Source organism: Falco rusticolus, chromosome 12, assembly GCF_015220075.1.
Source record: "Falco rusticolus isolate bFalRus1 chromosome 12, bFalRus1.pri, whole genome shotgun sequence".
Taxonomy (NCBI): domain Eukaryota; kingdom Metazoa; phylum Chordata; class Aves; order Falconiformes; family Falconidae; genus Falco; species Falco rusticolus.
The window spans coordinates 11,641,749-11,659,638 of NC_051198.1; the positions used below are offsets into that span (position 1 = coordinate 11,641,749).

Below are 17,890 nucleotides of genomic sequence, written 5' to 3' on the forward strand. Positions count from 1 at the left end.
TTATTATATTTTCAAAACATTTAAAGTAGCAGACTATTTCATAGTACGCTGGGTTTGAAGTAGAATTTTAATAATAGAATATTTTTAAATGTCAGAACTGATTATCCATTTCAGTTGTTAATAATATAAAAGATTTATGAAAGAACAGATTGTAAATTTGTACTTCTAGTTGTGTTGGAGAAAGTTGTTGTAACTTGTAGGGAGTAATTATGAACCTATGTATTGACACATCATGACGTTGAGATGTTTGAGAATTAAGAACCTAGTTGTTACAAGAAATGAAGCAGATGAGATTTGGTTTGTAATTGGGTACTGGATTGCATGGCAGATAAAGCACTTGGTCCTTTAAAGACCGAAGTTTACTTACCTCAAAGAGCTAATGGAAATATTTTTTTTTTTCAACAAATCATTATTTAGCAAAGATCACTGAGAGACTGTAAGTTCTGCTTCAGTCTTTATTTGTTTCTGTACTGCACGTTGTTTTGTATGGCTTTTAAACATAAACCCGTTAACTAGAGAGCTCTTCATTGATTTATACAGCTGGTGGTGGATTGTGCAGCTGCATGCGCAGGGCATACTTGAGGCTAGCTAGCAACCTCTGGCCCCACACACTTGATCACAGTGAATTGAAAGTGCATGTTAGATTTTCCTGAAGGAAGTAAGGTTTGTGGGAAAGATAGTCAAGAAATTATCCGGTGAGAAATAGGAGGGGTAAAGGCTAGATTACAGTGGGGCTTCTCACATCTCACCTTGTTCTTCACCTGCTTCTCACCCACATATTCTTTGTCCTGATGCCTAATTAATACAGAGTACTTTTCAGAAAAAACTATACTCTGAAATTGAGGTGGGGGGTGGGGGGTGTCTGTTTTTATGAGCCTTTAAATTACAGAAATTTTTCCAAACGATGACGAAGCCACTGGAGGTGCTTTTCAGAACAATCCTGAAAACATAAGTAAACAAAATTTCTTTCTCATCTGGAGGCTGCTATGAAGTTCTGGACCTCTGTGGTTACAGGATAGTGTAACTGTCTTGAAAGTATGAGCAACAGCCTGCTTATGCATCTGTATCTGCCTGCCAAGGACCTGTAATTATTTTGCTGTTCCCTTTTGGATCCACTTAGACATCACTCTTCTGGTACTAACGTGAGAGGGTACTTTTTTTTTTTTTGACAGACTTTGATGTCTTGCACTCCACTGTGTAATATGTTCTATGTAAAAAGGAAACTGAACTGTGGTGTTTGCCTTCCTGCCCCCCTCAGAGAGGTATCTTTTTTTAATAAACTTTCAGGAGAACTGTGGTTAGATGCTGATCCATGATACAAGGACACACAGAACCTAACAAATCACACATGAGATGCAGTTGGTGTCCATTTTGTTCCTGAAGTTAGTTTCTGTATGTTTATTTTGAATTATTCACGTGAGAAATAAAAAGTAGGGGCTGTTGTCTTCAAAAGTGTTTTGGTTTGGCCATAAGTGTCCCGTGAAATTCCCTCTGCCAGTAGACTGTCAACATCTTGTGATAGCTGTTTAATTTACAGAAAACGGTGCAGGTCACTGATGTGACTCTTCAAGGCACAAGGCAGTAAAGTGTCTGCCTTGTTTAAAGTGGAGAGAGCCTTTCCTTGAGGTTTCCTGGTCCATCTGTCTCATTGCTAAGGCCCATGAGTGTTTCATCTAGGAGTTTCTTTTTTCCCTTCATTAATTGGAAGCCAACATCGGGTAGCTATATCCTTGCTTGGAGGACAAGATTGGGAATCTCTTAAGTACAACTGGTTTTCTCTCTGAGGGTAATTGGTAGAGACATTCAGCAGGCCCTTTAAAATCTGAGATACTACATTGCATCTTTCATAATTTCCAGAGTAAACACTACTGGGCCTCCAATTTTTTCTCATTTTACTTTAGTACATCTCAAGTGGTTTCATTTAGACTCAGTAATCACAGTTGGGAATATGAGTGCTGGGTGTCTGTGGGTTAGATGGCTGTGCGAATCTGCTCGTTACAAATATTCACAGATTTTACTGGAGGCATTAAGAATTAATTTAAAAAATTATGCATCTCATTACCAACTGACTCAGCCCTTTTTGAAAAGAGGATATGACATCAGAGGAGGATGTGACAACACACTAGATGTCCTACAGTTCCATATTGTATCACAGGAATGTACAATCTACTTTTTTTTAATGTATTTTAGTTAAACTCATGCCTTCCTGGTCCTTTTTGCTAAAAAGACATTAGCCACTTAGAGGGCACAGGTGTTTTACAGTCCTGTCAGAAGCCTCTTGTATGCACCAGTAAGTAATGCATTTTCACTGGTTTTGTCTTTTTCGTATTAGTGGCTTTGTCAATTAGTAGCATCACATGTCAATAACCTGCTAAAAATTTCTTGACCAAACAAACTAGCAATCCCTTTCTGTTCATTACAGAGCAGATTGCCAGGGTTAGTTCTAGATGTTTTTACCCTGCCTTTCCTAAGAGCGAGCTTACTGGACTTTCGGGGAAGAGTTTTGTCCCCTCAGGCATGTAGCTCGGCAGGCATTTGAGAAGGAACTGACTGGATGTTGAGGTGACAGCCAGCTTTCATTTTCGGTGGCTGAAAGTCTGATTTGTTTGGTCAAGCGATAATCTTCATTATGCCAGGCACTAACTCACTTGTCTTGTATTTCTTTTGTGTTCTTGTTTTGTCTCCTGGTTTTGAAAATACGATGTTGTGAATGTATCTGGCATTTCCCGTACTCTTATGCAGACACTTCCCATTCATAGTGTTTCCCCCCCTTCCATTTCTCTGAGGGTTTTCCTAGTGTTGAGAGCAAGGCAAAGGAAGTACATCTCTGTGGCTGATGGAGGTGGCCTAGAAAAAAAGTTCATCTATGGTAGATTATTGCAACACACCAACTCTGGCTTTTTTAAATAGTATTTATATCTTCTTGTCCTCTCCAGAGAACAGCTTTAAGACAAGTACCGCTCATTAACAAAAGACTATTTTTTTCTGTTGACTTAAGTCTTTATTGTTACAGTGTAACACAGTGGAGGATGATCCGTTTTACTAAGTGATGCAGGATCTAAGGCACTATCAATATGCAGTGAATGCAAGTGTTACCTTTCATTCAACTGAGACTCAGGGAGGCTATTAGGCTAGAATTTTTCTCCTCATTGTGCACTTTGTACATTTACCAAAAGCCCATCTTGGTATTTAAACAACCAGCTGTTCTCTAGAAAATACGCCGAAGCGGTAAACGTTCTGTGTGGCATATGCATGGGGGCTCTGCCATCTTGGCCAAGCAAAATAATGAGATATTTAAGGCAGAATGAGATTCTTGAGTGGTCTCCTTTCTTTCCCCCTGAGGATGTGATCTTGTAGGTGTGCTCACACATATGGAAAGTTTGTCATAAAGCACAGGAATGGCACGTCCTTTCATTCCAGTAACGATGCTGGTATCCTCTGCTGACAGAAGACCCAAGTCTTGGCCTTTTTCCATCTGCTGAAGTAATGGTTTAAAAACGCTCCACAACTTCATTATCTGATTTTGAATTTCCACGTCGATTTCTGCAGCATGTGCAATGAAATGGCAGCTTTCCATCTTATTTTCAATTCCCATCTTATTCTAAAATACTAGTGACTGTTTTATGGTCTGGAAGGGGTAATGCTCAGACTGAGGACCATTTCAAGGTGGCTGCTTGCCCACTCCTCTGCCAAAAATAGTGAAATCACTACTCCTTCCTCCGGTGCAGGGATGATGAAAGCCAGATTAACTTCCTTAAAAATCCTGCTTCGTGTTCTTAGAGTAGCAGTATGCTTCTGTTCATCTCTGTGGAATGCCTGCACTTGAGACACTTAACATGAGGTGGTAGGCAAGCTTGCACCTGATTTGTTTTGGGTTTATTTTTATTTTCAAGAAAAGATTTTGTCTGTAGAATATATAAATCCTGTAATTTTTTTTCTCTACAGAAAATATTTTTTTCATTTTCGTGGCTAAGTGGAAGATTAATTTGACACTTCTAGCTTACCTTTAATACCAGATTTATTTCATTACATTTACTTCAAATAGAATTTTTTGATCCTTTTTATTTTACTAAATGCTATAGTAAAGAGTTGTATTAATAATTAAGGGGGGGTTCATCCCCTGACCATGCAAAACACTTTATTCTCAGGCATTCTCTGAATACCCTTCTTTATATGTATCTTTCTTTGTATCTTTTTTTAATCTTTTATTTATACATGCCTTTCTTCATATCATTATGTATTTATTATATAAAGCAATCCTGTAGCTTTACATTGATGCTTCTGCACACTTATATTCTAGATTTGGATGCAAACATGATTTGGTCATAGCTTTATGCTTTGTGTTTGGTCATACTTTGTTGGTTTTAGAGAACTGATGTTGGGTAAAACCAGCGATCTTTCAGAGGAGAGATTCTGAAAAGTGGCCCATGGCAGTATGGGCTCCCTCTGCGGTACTCACTCGCATCGTTTCTCCACTGATGCCTGCTGAGCCATTTTTTCAAACAAACAAAACTAATGAATATAAAATTTTGTAATTTTAGATGTCATTAATTATTCTTACTTGATTACGTATTCCCCACCCCCCATGTTAGATGGCTCCATAGCCCCCAGGAAGCATCCCTTCGTTACCTGACCACCTTTTCAAGATTATGTGAAGCCCTATTTAATGGCAGAGTGTGATCTCTCTCACGGATTCCATTATTGGGGATTAGAGTGTGCCATGGAAATAGTAGTGTCTCCAAAACTGGGGACCACACATAGTTTTAGTAGTCAGTTATTCTTTAAAAGCTGAGTTTGGGTTTTATGTCTTATATTGTTCGGGTTTCTTTTTCCTGTCCTTTGGAAACACCGGAAATTGTGTCTGTTTACTCAACTGCACGCACCTGTCTAATGAAATAATATCTTCTGCTTTTTCTAGCAAAGGTGTGTTTCCGGATTCATGGATAGATTTGTGATAGGTTTTTAAATGTTGTTTGTCTTGTAAACAAAACTTTCCGGAAAATACTTAACTTCACGAATATCAAATATTATTAAAAAAGAAGCAAACCAGAAATCGTTAAGAGCAATGGTCTGCTCCCTTGGGCCACATTATTACACTAACCGCAGATGACTGACCAACTTACTTGAGCAATGCATTTTGCTTCTATAATTGAACACGGTTTTCCTTTTATTTTGTGGCTAAACTTATTTTTTGTTCCAAGTTTCCTAGAAGATGCTTAAAAGAATAGATAGCAGTGCCAAGACAGACGGAGGTTGTTAGCCCATTTCTTTATCACCAGCAGTAGGCAATGACAGCTGCCTACGGGAGGCTATAGGAATGGGGCAGCGTCTGTGGAGTAGTGCTGGTATGTGGCCGAGGGCGACAGCTCCACCTTTATTAGCCCCTGATGGCCTGTTCTTACGCGAGTTTACCCAATTACTTTTGAACCTGTAACGCTATTTACTGCCCCAGCATTTAGTGCTAAGCTTTTTGAAAGCTCAACAGTGATGTGTTGGGTGGTGCGTGTTCTTTCACAAGTGGCACCATTTCTTCTAATGGTGCACCTGATCAGTCCAGTTCTATTCACTTTTTGAAATACTCATAATTTTTTTAAAAAACTTTGATACGCTTCATAGCCACTGAGGCTGCAAAGCCTTAGTTTATTTCATTTTAGATAGTACAGCAGCTCATTCCATACCTTGGGTTGTTCAGTTACCTTTCGCTTGTCCTTTTGCCAGTTCTGTTGTGTCTTTGAGAACGGGGAAGAATGCACATGGTGTTGAAGTGGTACTAATAATTGAATGCAGTCTCATTCTATTTTTTTGGTAATTTCTCTTCGCCTTTCCTAACATATGATTATTTTTTATTTTTTGGGGGGGACTGCTAATGGGCTCAGTGCTGACATCAGAAGAGCAAAATTTTAAGGCTGTATTTGAACAATAACAATAATGAACTTGGAGCCTGATGCTGTACCCAGTGAATTCAGGGGCCCACCCTTCTTGCATTGTTTTACTGTCTTGACAAGGGATTTGTAACTCACAGCCTGTAGGGGGGCTTAACCCCTCCTGCTCCTGCTTCATTATGCAAGGGGGCTCATCTTTTCTGGTGCCGTTTTTTCTGATGCTCAAAATGGTACTGTGAAAATCCTGGTGTTATTCCTATAAAGAAAAATGAAGAAAAAGTCAAGCTAATTAAATTATTGCAAGATGACAATATTTAGAAGGCTTTTGTTTTCTTTTTACCCAAAGGCTAATGTTTTCTTAAACCTCGGCTTTTGAAATACTCTGTGGGCAATCTTTTTTTCTATCAAAACGGAGCAGAACACAGGGTGTTAATTAGGCCTATTATAAAAGAGGCTTGCCCTGGGTTGATTCTGAAACAGAAAATCAAGAGGCAGCAGAGCATGACATATTTGGAACTGACACTATTGCCTGCAGCATGGACTGCATTCATAGATCATATGTTTGCAAAGATGCAGTAAAGGGGGTCTGAGGAACAGCTTCGGTTTTAAAATATTTAGTGTGGCCCTATTGGAAGACAGTGTGTCTCACTCATGCTTGGCAGTATCTGTGGCCACAAGACTGTGTCTGTAGGTTTTAATTAAAAATACAAAATGAGTGTTTTCTTTGTGTGGCTTTTTTGAACAGTGGTGTTTGTAGCTACTGCGAGTCTTTAATATGATAATGAGATCCTGAAGTCTTTAATTTAATCATGGCTATGGGTTTTAGGTTTGTGAATAACATACCAAGGCATCAAAAATACATCCTCAGTATTACTAAGCGTGTTTTAGAAATGGTGTAAAATTGACAGAACTTTAAGGTCTATTCAGAGGTGAAAAAAGGTAAAATAAAGAAAAAATCAGTGGCAGGTATGTGTTACTGCAGTCATGATCTTAACAATGGGCTTCAACTTTTTAGTAAGTACCATGGCAATAAGAATGTCTTATTTTACGTCCAGCTTCTTAAATTGATGAGACTGATGCTCTTTAAACTTTATTGCTATATAACAAAAAATAAGTATCTTGAAATACATAGGTATTTTCTTGGGGGGTTTTGCAGGGGGGGTTGGATACACTGTAGTAAACTTTGAGCATTTGTGCGTGATGCAAATAGAACAGTTTTATAATATAGCTGTTCTACATAACTCTGTGGCTTTCTTTCACATTACTTAAAACAGAGGCAGGATTGGGTGGCTACTTCTGGACAAATATTTAACAAAATACAATCATTCATCTTTCTGGAAAGGTATAAAGTCTTATTGAAATAAGAGAAAAACAGTTCCAAAACAAATTAAGAAATGAGACTGGAAGGCATCTGTTGGGTTACTGGAAACTCTAGTCCATGCAAGAAGGAGACTTCTTAGCATGGAAGATGAGAGCATAATTATAAAATCACAGTTCAACTTCATCTTTGATTATAGATGTCAGTTTGTTCATTCCAAGTTTTAACCTTCCCCCCTCCCGGCCCCCCGATCTGTTAAATGTAAGCCACACTTGTAGCCATTTGCAAGAATTTTTTTGTTTAAATTTACATTTTGTGGTTTTAGATACACATTCTCTCCAGAACGCCTTTTTCTTTTCAGTTATTTCCTTTTAACTGTCCATTAGTGACCACCCCTCTCATGGTTACAGTGGCAGATGTCTTTGAGAAAACAAATAAAAGGGCTGTAATTTGGAAAGAGTTTCCAGTGGTGCCTTCTGCTGTGGCTGCCAGCACACCCTTCTTTATTTCAACAAAGGCAGAAAGTCAGTCATGTATATTGGTCAGAAGTAAAAAGAAATTGGGCATAAGAAAAAAATAGTCAATAGTTTTGTGGGCCTCTAAAATAACTGAAATTCAAGAAGTCCTTAAATGGTGCAGGTCTAGTGAATGAGAAATTATGTACAAGAGAGAGATTCAAAGCATATATATGGTTTTTCTTGTAGCACAGAGGTAAGGAGGGTGTGCATCTGGCAATGTGATGTATTTGAAACTGGTAAAGGTGTTCAGGTTTTTTTCCTCAAGTGCCTGTTTTGTTTTATTTTACATCAAGTTTGTAGACCCTTTTGGGGTAGGAATTCCTAGTTTGGTCACAGTGAGACCACAGTGGGAAGGTCTTCACATTAGATGCAAGTAAAGCAGAGCTTTTCATCATTTTCTTACAAATTATTCCCCTCTATTTGTTTCTTTAATCTACTGTAAAGTGTGAAGATTTTTAGATATAATGGATATGCTATATTAATAGTTTCCTTTATTTTAAAATAAATGTGCATATTCTTTCTGATACGTTTTAAATGTCCTTTGCAATGGAAATAAGTTTTATAATCTTATTCATACCCAGTTAAGTTGTACTGAGGATGTTAAATGAATTGCGAAAAAAATTTATTGCTCTTCAGTACTATCTATTTAATGGGCCATTAGGCCTGGCTATTCTTTGTTTGAATATTGTATAATATTAAAAGAAAGCAAAGGAGTATTAGACTCAGTTGGGCCATTATCTTGTTACAGATATATGTGCAATTTAAGGTGATACCTTGATCCTGCGAAACTACCTGCCCTCGTGTGCTTTTTCATTATATTAAGGTTGTAATTGCATGTGGGTAGTCTTAGGTCTTTGTAGGAGGTAGATCTGTACTGGTGATGAATAAATAGATGCGTGGAAAGTAATTGAAATGTTTTGAATTCACACATGCAATCTTTGAATGTTAATCAGTTGTTTCCCAGGAATAAGTGGGCTGTGTCTGGAAGTTTTAAAAAATGTGGTCAATGCCGTAATATCTTATGACCTTTAGACGTTTGTGAAAGATGGCAGTTTTCAAAAGGCAGGATGCTCAGCAGTTTCTGAAAGTCAAGACTTAAAATTAACTTCAGTCAGATTCCTCTTCCCTGTACCACCCACCCACCCCCCCCCCCCCGCCCCAAATCAGAGCGCTGATTATTAGTGTATGAGAGAGATCTGGTTTTATGAAATGTCTTCTTTTTTTTAACCTTTTTTTTTAGTCTTCAGTGTCTTTCAGAATTGCAAATATTGTGGCAAGAGGCTAACTGAATTACAGCAATTCCAGTAAAACATGACCTTTATTACCTAAAGGAATGGGAGGGAGGGTTGAGACCTTATCCCACTAAACCATGAGATGTTTTCCAGACGTTTGCCATCCCTACCTATCTTAATAAATGGCAATGACCTTGCTGAGATTTCTGCTTTTTGTAAGTGCAACAGAATAAATTCAGACCTGAGACACTTTTTTGATACATGCTGTCCAGAAAGGCTACAGTGAACTTCCTTGCTAATTATAAAGCACAGTAAGACATTGGCCTGGTTTGGGGGCATGTCCACACATCCTTCTAGAACTTGTGATTCCTGCAATTAGTAAAACGTGGTAATAAAGGTGCCACAGTTACTGTCCTTTGAATAGCTGTCCGTCATAGCACTGGGAGTCCGACCTTGAAAAAAGGAGCCGTTTTACAGGTCGTGCTCCAGGTTCACCAGCAGTTTTTTAGCTTGTGCTCTGCTTCATCCTCCACTGTTTGAACTGGTTAATTACTGGTACAGACAGAAGGTGAGACCATGATACATATTTACTGAATGCAAGTTGCGAAGTACATGGGAAGCTCGCGGGGGAAGCAGGCTGGGTCAGGTGGTGCAAAAGCCACGTTCTAGGCACTGGTTTTGGAGCCTTCTCCAAGACAGCGCTGTTGCCAGCAAGCAGCCCTATCCTTTTAAGTTTAAGTTTTAAGTTTAAGGCAGACAAGGAAGCAAAATAAAAACTGAGTAGAAATTCCTGCTCTGAGTCTAGTAATAAAATAATTTAATCTTTACCTTTATTTTGATGTTAAATGTCTGGCACATATAGCAGTAGTTTGAAGAAATGCTCGGGAAACCCAGCAAAAGTTCAGATACCCTTTCTCGGGCAGCAGTTCTGTTTCAGAGTCAACAAGGGGGAGCTTCTGAACTGGTCCCTGGTACTGGAGGTTGGACCTTCCTCAGCAATTCATTGCCCTGCAGAACCGGGGAGCACTGACCGCACAGGCACAGACAGATGTGAGGGACCCCACAGTCTGTGTGTACCTACCAGTTACGCTCAGTGCGGGAGTCTGAGAGCACCAAACTGAGCTGTTTGGGAAGGAATTTGTCATTATTTAATAACATCTTTGCCTTTGGGATAACAAAGAATCCTGGATAATATATCCATCAGTCTCTCTCTCTCTCTTTTTTTTTTTTTTTTTTTTTTTTTTTTTTTACAAAGCTGAGAATTTTAATCTCCCGTTTTCATTTTCATAGGAATGCTGTGTATTTGCAGTTTGGTGTGCTTATGTGCCTGCCCATATAAATCAAACATTGTTAGTGCCACCTTATACAACTGAAGTATCTATATTAAAGAATTCCGATGTATTTAAGATGTGCTAATGCTATTCAAATTATAGCTATGCTATAAGCCAAAGTATTTCCTTCTCTGTTGTGATGTGTTGGGATTTTCTTCCCTACACAAGCAGCACCTTATTTAATTCAAGTAAAATGTTGTTACACCTGCATTGCCCAGTTCAGTCAGGCAGAAGAAAGTTGGGTATGTTCCCAAGGAATAGCATACTTTGAAGAAAACAGTGGATTGCTTTTAACACTTGTTCTTCATGGAAGTTTCTATTTGGTCAAAATCCAAATTGCTGGTGTCTTAGTTGGTAAGATACCTTTATGTGAGGTAGATGGTCCAAAGGTTCCATTGTTTCTATTTAATGGAGATAGGATTTGTTCATTTGCAGATTTTGTATTTTTATTCATGTTTTTAGTATTGTAATTCAAGGACTTTGTTACAGGATCTATTATTTTTTTCCCAAGCTGTATCATTTATATTTCTGAAATACTCTCCCCAGATACGTAATTATATCTAAAGGGAAGACATCCATCATAAATCCCAATGAAGTATGCTGCAAACACTAAGAGCAGTAAAGATGATGATGGAGGCTGAATGGTACAGCCTGAACACTGAGGTTCTAGTTTGAAGGTCTGAACACTGCTGGACTTGCTAAGCCTCTGTCAGCCCAGAAGGGTGCTCTTAGGACATCTGTAGCCAGAGGTGTACGCCGGGAGGAGGTGGGCAGGTCAGCACCCAGGAGATCTGAGCCGGGGGGTGTTTTACAAAGGAGTGTCTTGTAGACTTCGCGTTTTAAACATAGTGTCTTAAAAATTGAGCGTTATCCAATTCGGAACGTCTAACTAAATGTAAATGTAGAGATTAAAAAAATTGCTCAAGTCTTCTTAACCTATTTTGGAAAGCAGAGCTGTATCTTCAGAAAATGTACTGTATCAGGTTGGCAGTCTTGTTTCAATTGAAAGCAAAGCAGGCACAAGGAGTAGATGAACTGCCAAATAAAGGGAATAAACAGTAACTTGCCAATTTTGAGTTCTTTACGGCAAGTTTTTCAGATACTTATCCAAACATCCAGTCTTGGTAAACATTTTTAGGATTCAGATTGGGGATGGGAGGGGGAATTCTGGCATTTGGACAGATAAACCCACTTCCATGGGTGATAATCCTTGGTAAGTATAATAAAGGCTTTGGACAAAAATAGTGTAAGACACATAATGGTATCAAGAAATTGAGTTTAGAAGAGCCTAGCATTAAGGTAAAAGAATTTGGTAGTTGTTCTCTAAAAGATTGTTTAAATTGAAACCAAGTGAACGCATTTCATTTGTCTCACATGGGAACAATTGCAGAGCAGTGCAAGTGAGCTGGATCTGCTAAAACCAGAAATCTCTCCTGTCTTCTGGAAAACATTCCCTTTTTAAAGTTTCCCTCGTGACAGTAATTTTGAATTTAACTATCCATTTAGCAAAGGAGAGGGCAAGCAAGCGTTGAAGGGTTTGAAATTATTTATTCTGGCCTCATGAAAATTTCATGGTTAAAATAAATAAATAAAAGCTTTCCAGAAGTGAAATGCTGTGGTTATCTAAGAGGTTGTATCTCCTCCACTCACTATCTTCATAATAAACAGCTATTGATTAAATTGAGGAGCTGCTTGATCTTTAGCACTACAGGTGGGAGATGGATTTTGGTGAGGGCTACACTATATGGGGTTTTATGGTCTCCCTTTCTTTTGCCCTGCTCCCCCACCCCCCTTTTTTTTTTTAAATTCACACATCATCAGATCTATTTGTGTTTTATTTTAAGGCCGTTTTACATATTGTGGGGATTATACTGTGAGCAATTACTGTTCACTAGGCACTGAGCATAAGGAACTGATATTATATATTTTTATATATATATATATATAAAAAAATATATATAAGAATTGAAAGATAATTGAAACTGGTTTTCTTAGTGCCAGTGTTTAAATTCCATGGAGTTTGCTTTAAATGTGTGAATAGTTTGACAAAGGATATTTTCAGAGCCATGATACCAGCCTGACAGATTAATGCTTTGTTTCAGTAAATTTTCTTCCTGTTCCAACACAACAGAACTTCACCGAGTTAAGAGTTTGTGCCATTGTAATAGTTTCAACATACAACTGTTGATCAAAGACCTCTAAGTAGAGATAAATCCAGCTTTAAACCTGGATAAACTGGCTTGTTGAATTTTGCTTGGCTATTTATACTGCCCCATAGTGCTGTATTTAGAGCTAAGGGTTTGGTGGCAGGAGATGAAAGTTTGTGATCTGCTTTAGCTCGGAGGGTGAAATGTGCTAAATGAAACATTAAAGAGTTCTTCTATGCTTTGTTCTGTCCTAATGTGAGTTGTCAGGGGCTTTTTGTTTGTTGGTGGTTTTTTTTCTGGAAAAAGCATAAATTTATTTTATCATAAATTCAGTCATTTGTAAATACTTAGAACTAGAGCAATTTTTTTCCTGCAGTTAGGTTAAAAATAGCATGTCCTAGGGACAGAGGAAGCAGCTGTGTTGAAGTATCTGCATATTGCTACATTTTTAGGATTTCTATTAACGATAAAGTCAGTTGAAATGACATCCATTACATATATTCTTCCAAGCAAGTGGAAAAGAAAATAAACAATGTGGTGCTCGAGAATCCATTAGAATTGTGCGTGTCTGCCTGTCTTTCCGAGTCAGAGGAGCTGATATCTATATTCTACCCACAGTTACTTCTACAATAATATACATCACACTGAGCAGCACTAAGACAGCGAGGTTTGCTTACCTGATGTTCTTATTCTAAGATTCTTATTCATCTTTACTATTTTGTGGTTTATATGTATGCAGATAAAATTTGCATCTTCTTCAGAGCCTTTGCATGCTCTGAAGAATGCATTAATGGTTTTTAAAATTATACTTTCTCCGTGAAAGGGAGCAAAGCTAGATGATAACTTCATTTATTTCATGACCGTTAATATTCCTGCAATACTGCAGACAAATTTTCCCAAAGGAGAAAACTCTAAATTAAGTGGGTGGTATGAAAGTCTGTCCTTATTAATGCTTATGCTATTAGAATCAGCGACTGCTACCCTGCTACACTATAGCTGACAATTTTTTCTCCATAGATATTTATGTGCAATTGCTGTCGGCATACAACTCTAGCCAGAACTGTATATTAAGCTACTAGAAATGAATATAGCATGTGGTAGTCCTGTTCCATGCCCTGTTAGCCCTTTTGTCCTCTTGTCTTTTGCTAACCTTTGTTTTCCAGGTATCTTATGCATTTTTTTCTGGACAAGTCCATTAAAACACAAATTACAAATGGCTATTACAATACTGTATTTTACCATTAAATGTCATTAATCTAGCTTTTCTATTTAAAATATCTGTACTAACAGTGGAAGGGTCTTCGATTTTAGTAATCTTTGTAAACTGTTCTTCTCTCTCAGTTTTGGATATGGCCCGGCATGTTCCCCTTTACCGAGCTCTGCTAGAATTACTCCGTGCTATTGCATCCTGCACATCGATGGTACCGTTACTGCTTCCTCTGTCGGGAGAAAGTAGTGAAGAGGAGGAAGAACGGTTGGAGTCACAAGCTTCTGTTGGGACTTTGCTGGCTAAAATGAAGACCTGTGTGGATACCTATACCAACCGACTGAGGTAATCACTTTTATCATCCCTAACCTTCATTTAAACTGTATTTTGTACTTACACATTATGAATAGATTTACATTTATATGTATATATTCTGTTTTACTGTACTACTTACAAGGAACTTTTTTTGTATGACACAAAGAAGCTGGTAGGTTTGCATACTCTTGTCACTTTGTCAGTAACTGCCCACTAATCAGAGGATTGCTGCTTAAGAATCTAGAACCTTCATATCTTTCTTAAATTCCTTTTCCTCTTCAGTGAGGTGATTCCCTATTACGCAGGAGTGTGCGTGTCCTTCTGTCAGTCTGAAGGCAGGAGCATTCCTCAGGAGCTGCTGAAGAAGCCCATTCTGTAAAGAGTGGGACTGGGGAGAGCCAAACCAAATGGTGTTTTTTACAAGAAATGTCCCAACTATCTTCTGTGCTCCTTGATCCATTGAGTAAGGACCAGGTGCCTTAACGGCTTCTCCATTGGAGGCTAACTGGTTAGGAGAGAAGCCTCTGGCTTCTGTCAGGAAGAATAAGTTTCAGGAGGCATAAGATCTGGGAGTTATTATTTGTGGTGAGAACCCTGACTATATGGAGATGGTTGAAAATTTTTGATCTGTGGTATCTGTTGTTGGTACATATGAAAAGCATGTTTCTGTACGTTGCTGATTTTATGACAGCTAGTTTGTCCGTTAGCGCAGGCGTCAGAGGTGAGCCGGTATGCTGAAGGTGATGTGAAATTACAAATGAATGCCCTGGAGCCATCCATGCCAGACCTTGGGGTCTTCCAGCCTCCTCCAAGAAACTCTGCGTTTGACAGTTCTTGTCAGGCACTTGCAGACTGGCAGAGCAATTAGCAAACAAATGGGAAAGATCTGAATATCCCATCTGGGCTGTGGTACCATCAGGCGCTGCAGTGTAACCCTGTGTGAGCTCGCTCTGCACACCTGCCAGAGTTCAGCTGACTTTTTAAGAGAACACATCCCACTCTGAGGTTGTCTGTATGTGTCAGGCCCTGCCTATCTAATTGTTGTTAAGACCTGGATGTTTTTCTGTTGGGGGTGTGTGTGCTAGAATGCAACCAGGTGGGCCTGAGGCATTTTCTCTGCTACGGCTTTTCATTGTCTACAGTAATTTTGCAGAACGTCTGTATGAAACAGTGCATTTTGCAAACAAAAGGTTTTCTTTAGAATTGGGTCCCAAGAATTGAGGCCTAATTTGGTTTAATTTATTTTTTTTAAAAAAAGACAAAACAACTTGTCAGTTTCTTTTGCTATACTCTCAAGCTCATGTTCCGAGCTGATGGCTGGCTGCAGAGAGCAGCCCTGCAGCCTCTGCTGGTTTGGAATGATTCGGTTTAGTGTCTGTAAAAACAGTGCTCAGAGCCCCAAGGAGGAGTTTGTGGAGCCATCTCGGAGCAGGTTACTAGCTTTCCCCAGCCTTTATTTGCAAAGGCACGGTCCGGTCCCTTACTTGTCTTGCCTGATTTCAGGAGATTGGTTTAAGAATCTGTTTAGATTTTGTTCCAGAATTTTTCCAGAATTACTGGAAGGAATGAGCTGCTGTTTGGTACCTGCGGAAACCTGTGGAAGGTGGGGGACCACGAGGGCCGAGTGATGCCGTGGTTGCAAACCTATGGCAGTTTTATCCTAAGATGGGGAGCGTCAATATAAAACTGAACAGAATTCTGCTCTAAGCACTGTCCCTGTAGTACACAGGGACTGAATGGTTCATTGGCTTCATTTTGTGAACACTTTGATAAAGGTATCATTCCGTATCATCACGTTTACCTCCAAGTATCAGGCATGGGTGAGTAAGTATTAGTATTGGCTTTAAAAATTAAAGTTGCCTTGGGAGTATATCATTCATTATTCATTTAGCACAGTGTGAAGAGAAGGCTGTCATCCTCTAGCACAAGCTAAATTAATGGCTTAAATTATTAGCATGTACACTGCTGTCTCTTCTAGCAAATATATTAGTGACTGTCATCCTTTTAAATATGAGTTGACATGATTTTGTCTGCTTTTTCTTCCATGGTTGAAAAACTGTATGGGGAAGTTTCTAAATCTAAATTAAATATTTGGCTCCTCCTTCAATCTGAAAATTGTAATGTTTACAGAACCACAGAATTGCAGAGTGGCCAGGGTCGGAAGGGAGCTCTGGAGACCATCTAGTCCAGCCCCCTGCTAAGGCAGGGTCACCTGCAGCAGGTTGCACAGAGTTGCGTCCAGGTGGGTTTTGAATGTCTCCAGAGAAGGAGACCCCACAGCCTCTCTGGGCAGCCTGCGCCAGGGCTCTGACACCCTCAGGGTAGAGAAGTTCTTCCTCATATTCAGATGGAACTTCTTGTGCTGCAGTCTGTGCCCATTGCCCCTTGTCCTGTCACTAATAAAATTAGTGCACTGTTCCCAAAGGCACTGCACACCAGGACGGATGCGTGGAGCAGAGAGAGCAAGTTCCAGGTCCAACTTCCAGGCGTAAAAATTCATTTAATAGAAAGTCCTCTCACCAAAGACATACCAGATATTAAACTGGTTAGAACAGATACTAGACTTTAGATACAGGTTTGGCCTGTATTAAATAACTGCATTAAATTTTGCTTCATAAGCAGAATCCTTGCAGAAAGCAATGTACAGTATGTGGCAGACATTTAAATGTCTTCTAGAAATAGAGAAAATGTACAGCAAAATATTCATATGGTTATCTATTTGACCATAGTTTATTACTTAGGAGTATTACTGGTTTTTATGTGGCTGTTGGAATACCTTTGAAAAACATATAGAGCTGAGGATTTGGTAATGGTTGATCTGCATATGTAAATTTATATGCAGGCTGCTAGAGTGCAGGGAAGGACTGCACTTACGGGCTTTATCACTTGAATTCTGGTTTTTCAGCTCCTTGTTCGTACATATTTGTGGGAGAGCCTTGTAATTCCCAGCAGCTCCCTCTCTTGTGCTGGGACTCTTACTTGTCCCCCTGAAACACTTGTGTATCACACACAGCTTGGAGAGAGCCCACTGCAGCCCTGAATCCGGGCGGTATAAAAGTGGAGATGACACCAAGAAGGGAGGATGACGTTTTCACAATTAGTAATTTGGTTTGCCTGTGTTATACACGCTCACAGATGGTAGAACGGTCAATAGATGGTAGAATGGTCACCAGGTTGCCTTTTCATGAGCACACAAAGTAATACTGTGTGTTTCAAATTACACTAAGAAATAGGTTTATGGACCAAAATACAAAAATCTTCAGTGATGCTGTAATTTTTTCCTGGGAGTAATGTTTGTGTTCTGCTGAAAATGCGGCTTCCCACCTCCAAGATCAAATCTATCAAAGCCAGCTGAAGGACTTTGGATGTACCCAGCAGCCACAAGGCCCCAGCAGGTTTGCAGAGGCCGTAGTGACTTTGGCCTTTGTTCACTTTGCGTGTTCCAGGGTTCACCAGTGCATCAGTTACTTTTGCACAAGGCCTTGAATTACATTAGTCTCACTCCTTTTATAACCAGATCATTTAGGAAACTGTGTAGACATTGAGATTTTCCAGACAGGACATGGCATAACATCAGGGGAGGTGGGTATACAGACGGGCTTCACACCTCCATCTTCAGTTCCAGACTTGTTTTGAGTGAGTTTTTAATCTTACAGTGTGTACCCAATTTTTTTTTTTTTCTTTTGAATTGTATTTATTTCATCATCATGTTTTAAGGATATCATTTTAGGAAGGGTACTGTGGTCTTCTAAAATAAAAGAAATATAAAATCAAGTGTAGTAGCTCATGTCTGCAATGAAGGTCATTGCTGTCTCAGGTGGCAAGTGATGATGAAACTGTGTGGACTTTAAAAATTATAATCAGTGTGAAAATACATACCACTGGGGAACCCTTGACAGATTTCCCCATCTGGAGTCTAGGGAATTACTTGATTTACCAT

At 39.1% G+C, this 17,890-nt stretch overlaps 1 protein-coding gene and 1 non-coding gene across 2 annotated transcripts in view; one reads left to right on the forward strand and one right to left on the reverse strand.

The window, feature by feature from the left end:
• BIRC6 (baculoviral IAP repeat containing 6) overlaps positions 1–17,890 on the forward strand; it is a 183,010-nt gene that overhangs the window by 145,691 nt on the left and 19,429 nt on the right. The window contains 1 exon segment of the mRNA XM_037405959.1: positions 13,770–13,980. Within this exon segment, the coding sequence (XP_037261856.1) occupies positions 13,770–13,980 (211 nt within the window).
• Positions 16,354–16,543, reverse strand: LOC119156400. The gene has a single exon (XR_005107122.1). It is a non-coding gene; the product is annotated as a U2 spliceosomal RNA (small nuclear RNA).